The sequence below is a fragment of the Myxocyprinus asiaticus genome, chromosome 1 (assembly GCF_019703515.2).
Source record: "Myxocyprinus asiaticus isolate MX2 ecotype Aquarium Trade chromosome 1, UBuf_Myxa_2, whole genome shotgun sequence".
NCBI classification, from domain to species: domain Eukaryota; kingdom Metazoa; phylum Chordata; class Actinopteri; order Cypriniformes; family Catostomidae; genus Myxocyprinus; species Myxocyprinus asiaticus.
In genome coordinates this window covers 32794457-32803035 of record NC_059344.1, presented here as the reverse complement: position 1 = coordinate 32803035, position 8579 = coordinate 32794457, and the positions used below count along the sequence as shown (strand labels likewise).

Below are 8579 nucleotides of genomic sequence, written 5' to 3'. Positions count from 1 at the left end.
ATGTGTTTAAATGACAGGTTTTATTGCATTGTCAATGGTGGATATAGGTCAGGGGCTTTCAAGGTCCTGGGACCCCCATGGGGAGAGAATATTCGGTTTTGCAGAGATTTATGAAGAAAAATATTTATTTATTTATTTTCTAAGCATTCATCTCTCCTTCCTTTCACACACACACACAAAAAAAAAAAAAATATATGTATATATGTAAAGTTTTATTAATTTAACATACATGTTCAATAAATGTTGTATATATGTTATATCTTACTAGGGAGTTTTTTTTATTGTCAGTGTCATCTATAGCTTGGTTAACGGTTTAAAGGCACTGTTTTCTGTGAAACTTTTTTGGAACAGTATTAATTATGAGAAGCTGTAAACTAAATACAAAGTGAATATTTTCCACATTAGATTGTTAAAATTAGTTTTGGCCTTATTACTATGCCAAATAAAGGCCAATTATTTAATATAAAAACATGTCTTCATTCTATTACATTTTCTATTTTCTTTTCACAAATACTATAAGTGGGTCTATAAATGAAAATATACGCATGTATGCCTTTATAGGAAGGGGTCTCTTGCAATGGGATTGTCATAGTTTGTGTCCTTGGCATTGGCTATTTTTTGTGATATGAAGATTTTTAGTACTTAATGTTGATATTAAAAAACAAGGCTCAGTTGTACAGTGCAAGAACTAAAATGTTCAAAATGATCTTAATTTTTCTGTACTTGTTTTTCCAGACCAGGTTACTTGTTTGTCTTGCGAGATCTGGCAACACTGCAACTGGTGTTTCATCCACCCCATAACACAGAGTACTGTCAATTTAGAAAGAAAGTTATTAACCGTTAACCTTTTATTTTGTTCTAACCAGTAGCCTTTTGGAAAGGAGGCTGCGGAACTTCTGGACCGGAATGGAAAAATACAGTTTTTGCTCAGAATGAACCGAAATGAAAAACATTTCGTTTTTAGTCCCTGGTGACAAGTAGTCTCTGCCTCTGACAGGTGGTTGGAAGGGTTGAAAAACAAGAGGGATTGGTGATGCCAACCAAAAAAAGGAAGTTGCTGCAGATGTGGAGTTATGCTTTTATGAAATGTTATGAAGACAAACATTTTCTAAGAATTCAGACACAGTAAGACCATGAAGGAGGAAGTATTAAGAAAGCGTATAGGGCCCATTTGGATTATGAGCAGTAACATATGTTTGATTTTGATGGTAAAGAAATAGAGAATTACAGAGAAGAACGACACTTCAGTGGAAAACATGGAATCTTTCTATAGACTGACCTCTGTTACTTTTAATGCCCACTTCCCCTTTTCACACACTTACAAGTTCTAAACCCAGACACATGTTGCAATATGAGGAAAAGGGGGATGTTGAAATCATAAAGCACTGCAAATGAAAGTGTGCATGAAAGTGATTTTCTTTTATACAATATAGTTATTTAATTTTGAGTACAATTCTGAAATACAATTATATTTAAGGATTTATGCAAAATGTTGAGACAACAGTTAACACTTTATGATTATTATTCATACAGTTAACACTTTATGACATTATACAGTTTCTGTGTATATTTGGTTCCCACAGAGTCAGGCTGAGGTATTGATGAATGATTCCATAACAGCATCTACAGGCAATTTGGACTATGTTTTTTTGACACAAATGATAACTCTTTATTCTCTTCGCCTGTGGCAGCACTGGATAAATGCTGGAACAGTCTCTGTATTCCAGTTTCCCGGAGTGAGCTGCGGAAGGTCCGTGCGGCAAACACATAAAGCACTGGGTTTACTGAGCTACTAACAAACACCAGGGCTCCTGCTATAATGCTCATGGTGGTGCAAGCATCCTCCAAGTTTTTTGCCACTTCAGGGTATGAGGATTTGAGAGCGAGTGCGATGAGGGAAAGAAAGTTCCTCACATGATGTGGGATCCAGAAGACTCCAAACATCACCACCACGCTGCAGATGAGAACTGTCGATTTTCGTTTGGACTTGAAGTTCATCTGTGCTATTCGACTGAAGAGGCAGCCATAACAGACTACCAAAATGGAAAAAGGGATGACAAAGCCTATAAGAGTTTCTAAAATCAGCAACACAGCCTCTTGTGTATCAGAAGCATAGCCTCTGTACGTACACTGATCTTGATCGTCACCCAAAGTCTGAGTTACAATAACTGGAATACTCAGGAGAAATGAAGCCACCCATAGCACTAATAATACCTTTTTCAGTGCTCGTTTCCTCCTCCATCCAGCTGAAGCAAAGGGGTATCTGATAGCTAAGAAACGCTCCACACTCATCATAGTGATGAGAAAGACGCTGCTGTACATACAAGCATTGATGATGTAAGTTATGGCTTTGCAGGTGGCCTCACCGAACACCCAGGAATGAGCTAGTGAGTAGATCCAAAGAGGCAAAGTGATTAGTACCAGAAGGTCTGCGACTGCTAGGTGGAGGATGAGATGCACCGTGTGTGATCGCTGTTTCACATGATTCAAGATGGTCCACACCACCAGCATGTTCCCAGGTACTCCCACCATGAAGGACACACTCAGGATCACGCAGGCCCCCACCAAGCCTACCTCAGTCTCCTCACCTCCCTGAAGGTAACCCGTGCCGTTCATGTCTCCTCCTCTGGTCCACTTTAGCCCACTACACTTCTATCCACTGAGTTTGAAAACAAGTCTGCCTCTGCAAAAACTCATTTCCCTTTTCTAAAAGCTGAGAAAAACAGAACCTGAATCTAAAATACAAAGAAAAACATCTGGAATGATTGTCTGTCAAGAGTTTGCATTGGAGGAGCAAAAATAAAACAGTGAATTCCTGTACATGATTTCCCCCAAACTACCCCCCAAACTACCCCCCCCCACCCCAAATACACATTTCTACAGAAAGTTGATAAAATGACATTAAAGGGATCGTTCACCCAAAAATGAAAATTCTCTCATCATTTACTCATCCTCATGCCATCCCAGATGACTTTCTTTGTTCTGCTGAACACAAACAAAGATTTTTAGAAGAATATATCAGCAGTGTTGGTCCACACAATGCAAGTGAATGGTGATCAGACCTTTGTAGCTCCAAAAAAAAAAAAAAAAAATCACATGAAGCAAACGAAAGTAATCCAGAAGACTCCGGTGGTTAAATCCATGTCTTTAGAAGCAACATGATAGGTGTGGGTGAGAAACAGAACAATATTTAAGTCCTTTTTTCCTCTAAATCTCTACTTTATCTTTCTTTATTCATAATTTGTTCAAGACTAGTCTTGGTCCAGATAGCCTAATCAATAAATATTTCTCATGTGTTTTCAAATACGTTGAAATGAAAAGTAATAAAAAGACAATAGGGAAAAATGTATCGAGTCATTACGGTGAAATCAGTACCTTTTCTCTTTCAAAAGTGATTTTAAGTAATTGTTAGATTTTAAATATTTTATAAGACAAATAATGTCTTTGTGTGTTAAAAAAAATTGCACTGTGCCATCTCAGGTTAAAATTAAAATGTTAATTTAGCCAAAACTAGATTTATGCTGAAGGTCATGACATTCCAAGGTGTTAATTAGAAAGACAATTGAATGTTGATAATTCTACAGCTATCCACTTTTTAATTATCAATTGTTTTTTTTAACAAAATCATGGTAACAGGGATGAATTTATGATCCACAAACCTGACAAAATATGAGTGGATGTGATAAAAAAAAAGAGAATGTAATAAGAGGGATACATGATGGAAACAGGGTTGACACGTGTCTTGGGAACTCAAATTTAAGTCTTCAAAAAATGTGTGATATCCACTAAAACATAAAAATATATACAGAGAATAAATACTAAATACAAGATTTACTTCCATGCATTGTTTTTTTTTTCCTAAATCAAAATGTGCATATTTGCGTATGCCCAAGGAGAAGGAATTTGTACTGATTGCCAACTATATAATAACAAGTTGTAAAAGTTGGCATCAGTTATTTAGTGTTAGTCATTGTTTACAGACAAGCCACACAAAAGGCACCAATTTCATGGAATGACTCATAAGAATAGTAGTAATCTTCAGATCATTTCTTGGAAAATGGCATTCAGCTCCCTGAGCTCAGTCAAATTACCTCCCTGTGCATTTTTAATCATTTTCACCATGAGATTTAGCATTCTGTATGTACCGTATGGTTGATTGAACAACGTGTATAACTGTGCTTAGATTTGTCAAGACATTTGTATTAAGAGGGTAACAGAAACACATTTTTGGGTACAATTTTTAAGCATTATACAAAAAATATTCTAGATTTGAATAGATCTTTGTAAAGTCTTTGAAGTGGGAAAATATGGGATTCAATCAACTTAAAAATTAGCTTAAAAAAAGTAGACCATTAAAATGAGCTAAACCTCTAATGAGTTTAAAAACAACTCCGATATCTGTGAGCTCCACAGGCTCACCACCGTTAAGATCTTCCAGAACTTTGCCATGCGGCAGTCCAGAATCCTGTGAGAACATTTCTTTTGTTTGGAGTGATTGTGATGCTAAGCCTTGAAAGAGCTTCACTATCCTTGACTTCCTTAGATTTCCATGGAAGTTTCTGGAAGCAAATGCATATAGCACAGGGTTCACTGAGCTACTAATACAAGCCAGTGCTACAGAAATGAAGACAGCATTTTCTGTGATATGGGACAGTTCATCTGAATGTCCTACTAGAAGCAGCAGCATTCTTATGACATTGAGGATGTGGTAACCAACACAAAATGAAGGCCATTACCACTCCACCAATGAGGAAGACGGATTTCTGCTTCTTCTTAAAACACAACTTTTGGAGGCTCGAGGCAACTTGGCAGTAGCAGATTGTGAGTGTGACAAATGGAATAATGAAGCCAAGCAGAGTCTCCAAACACATACAGGAGACTTCAAAAATCACAGAGTTATACTCTTGGTACAAGCAGTGTTTCACTCCATCATCTACATACTGGGCCAGGATAACTGGAATTCCCAAAATGAATGAAACGATCCAAGTCACTACCAGTATTCTGGACATGGATGTGCCATTTTGCCAATACAGCATCTTTAAAGGGTACCTGACAGACAGAAAGCGCTCCACACTCATGATGGTGATGAGGAAGATGCTGTTGTACATACAAGCATTGATGATGTATGTCATGGCTTTGCAGGTGGCCTCTCTGAACACCCAGGTATGAGCTAGTGAGTAGATCCAAAGAGGCAAAGTGATGTTATGTCAGCACCAGAAGGTCTGTGACTGCTAGGTTGAGGATGAGCTGCACCATGTGTGATCATTGTTTCACATGCCTTATGATGGTCCACACCACCAGCAGGTTCCCAGGTGCTCCCACCAAGAAGGACACATTCAGCATCATACAGGCTGTGCTGTTCCCTGCAGTTGACCAGTCCTCCGATGCTGTATCATTGCCACTATAAAGAGTTCATATTTGTCTCTGGTTTCAATGAATAAGAGTACTTACTGAAACTGTCTGTTTTTAAGTTCCATACGATTACGCTTACAAAGCAAATTTGCCACACACTGTACATTATTCATGACAGAAAAAAGGGAGTTATTCTATCCAAGTACAGAGTTCAACAAATAGTTCAACAGTGTTGTAGTACTTTTTAGCTAATGAATATTGTCTAGATGAATAATAATTTGAAATATAAATAAGTATGCTATAGGCAGGCTAATCAGTATATAACAAAACAAAAACAACAAAGAAATATCTTAATCAGCCCTTCATGCACAATAAAAAAGATTTCAGAATGACATTCAGTAACAAAACACTAGGCAACGTAAAATTAGCAGTCTATGTGCTGGTGATATTGTCGACATGTGTCTGTTTATAATAAACTAGTTGTTTCTCTTTGAAAATATTTGAAACCAGTGAATTTAATGGCACGTGAAAGTGAATTACATATGCACCGTAAAACAAACGGCCGCATCAGCTCAGGCTGGAGACAGTAATGATGTGCTTAAAAAAAAGAGATTGAAGAATCAGTTCAGTTGCTGCATAGTTTGAAATCAATCATTATTCATCGACGTGAATAATTTTTATTGCTGACCAAATAATTTGGTTTGCATAACTGTATGAGGCAAATAATAGCTTCATCATGTGCATATGAAGTCAACATCGGTGACCCTATACAATAAGGTTCTATTAGTAAACATGATTTAATGCATTAGATAGGCCTATCATGAATAACAATGAACAATATTTTACAGCATTTATTCATCTTTGATAATGTTGATTTAAAAAGATACATTAAATATAAGGATATAATTGTTAGTTCATAATGCATTAATGTTAGCATAATGTACTGCTAAAATTTTAGCAGGCTGTACGTGGAAATGAACATTAACCAACATGAAAAAAGTGCTGTAAAAATATTGTTCATTGTATTTCATTAACTACTGCAGTAAACTAATGTAAACGATTAGGCTATAACCTTTTTGTAAAGTGTTAGGCTACCTCAACGTCTTATATGAACTTACCGCAAGTCTTCATCTCTTTCATTGCAGCAGGTCTTGTTTAGTTGTACATCTGGCCTTCCACATCTCTTTCTGTCCTTGTTAGAGCAATTTCAAGCATTGTATAGTCTTTATTCCTCAAAACAACGATTGACTGACGAGTTTCTAGAGAAAGCTGTTTCTTTTTTAGCCATTTTTGACCTAATATTGACCTTAAGACATGCCAGTCTATTGCATACTGTGGCAACTCAAAAACAAACACAAAGACAATGTTAAGCTTCATTTAACGAACCAAATAGCTTTCAGCTGTGTTTGATTTAATGGCAAGTGATTTTCAATTTAGCAATTTAGCATGATTACTCAAGGATAAGGTGTTGGAGTGATGGCTGCTGGAAATGGGGCCTGTCTAGATTTGATCAAAAATGACTTTTTTCAAATAGTGATGGTGCTGTTTTTTACATCAGTAATGTCCTGACTATACTTTGTGATCAGTTGAATGACACTTTGGTGAATCAAAGTACCGATTTCCTTCCGAAACAGCAAAATCTGTACATTATTCCAAACTTTTGGAATAATGTATGTGTGTAAATAGTAGCGTCCCATGAATGCATAATTTGTTGTGTTTCTTTAAAGGAAGTTGCATGTTAGTCTTAAACCACATAATGTTCGTAGTATTGACTGCGTACTTAAACTATAAATGAAGTAGGCTACATTTGTACAACAACTAAAGCAATGCATATGCCTTAGGGATGAGTTTTAAAGTAATTACCATCTGATGACCAAAGTATTTGAATGAAAAACGAAAGCCACTGGCAAGTCTGCAAGAAGGGAAATATTTCTTTCTTGCACGTCCACAAGATCTCCAGATGAACAGATGGCAACCCTCAACTCAACTATTGGAGTGCTCGCAATCGCAAGTGCAAAACCAAGCATTTAGAATAGGCCCAGCTCAGTTTTTAAGGTGAATGTGATAGTAGCGCCATCTCCTGGTCTTACATCATTCAAACGGTTACTGAGTAACTCAGTTCACCACTAAACCTGGACTATAACATCACTTTTAGCTCTCTTTTTCTCTCTCTTTTGCTACTGTTTGTGTTCTATTACACGGAGGAAGAGGAGGTTTTGTATTGCGAATTCTTCTTGAGAATGTTTTTCCTCATATAGTCATATTTTCATCGATGCATTTGACTGTTGGATTTTTAGACACTTATGAAAGAATGCATACTTTATATGCAAACTGTAATGCTGATTAATGGTTTGAATCAACGCAGTGAGTTATGTCAGCTGCATGAAGTTAATGCAGATATGATCTGTTTGTTTTCGTTCATTGCAGCAATTGTTCTTCTGGCTAGGAAGGTCTTACTGCCTCTGCATTTCAGTGACTATGAGAAGTTGTCCAACTTAGAAAAAACAGCTGATTCAATAGAATTTATACAGGAACTGCTGGAGCTGATGGGTTTGCATTTAATTTAATTAACACGTGTGTTTTTTCTACACAAAAAGATAAGTCTTATTTAATGAATCTAACTTTACCTTGTAATGGACATCTACGTATTTTACTTGTTTAATCAAAGCATAAGTGGTTCAGTAAATGCAGTATCATTCAACAAACCCCACATTAAAATGCAGATGGACACACTTGTAAGCATACAGTATATTTAGTTTGATAAAATTTGATCAACATTTAGCACATTTAGCATTATTGATCAATAGTTATGTTGATTTGACTTTGTTCTAAAACTTTTAACATTTTAAAATGAAGGCAGCGTGCGCTGTCAGTGCAGTGATTTTCTGGTGCCTAAGCTGCAGCTGTTTAGACTCAGGAGTTATCTAAGTTTGAAATGTTGTCTTGGATGTTTAAGGAATTGGCTGGGAGCTGCAAGGACTTTGTAAATATCTGTATGCTTGGCCATAAAAAAGGCTTAATGGGAGCTCTTCCACAGAGGACAATAGAATGGAAGAGCCCCAACACTGTCACTGACACACTCTACATTTCTGTCATGTTTTTTCTCCCTGTTTCTTTATTGGCATCATCACTCACAAAAATAATACAAAAATAAAATAGTTATTTCTCTTCACTCAGGTCTTTTGCTGCCAGCCCTTGGTCTGCTCAGTGATAACGTTTACATTTTA

At 36.6% G+C, this 8579-nt stretch overlaps 1 protein-coding gene and 1 pseudogene across 1 annotated transcript; both read right to left on the bottom strand.

Moving 5' to 3' along the window:
* Positions 1–985: 985 nt before the first annotated feature.
* LOC127442766 (leukotriene B4 receptor 1-like) lies at positions 986–2714 on the bottom strand. Its single transcript, XM_051700938.1, has one exon. The coding sequence runs from the start codon at positions 2614–2616 to the stop codon at positions 1624–1626; it is 993 nt and encodes a 330-aa protein (XP_051556898.1). The 5' UTR covers positions 2617–2714; the 3' UTR covers positions 986–1623.
* Positions 2715–4291: 1577 nt separating this feature from the next.
* Positions 4292–7993, bottom strand: LOC127439870 (leukotriene B4 receptor 1-like; annotated as a pseudogene).
* Between the last annotated feature and the right edge of the window lie 586 nt (positions 7994–8579).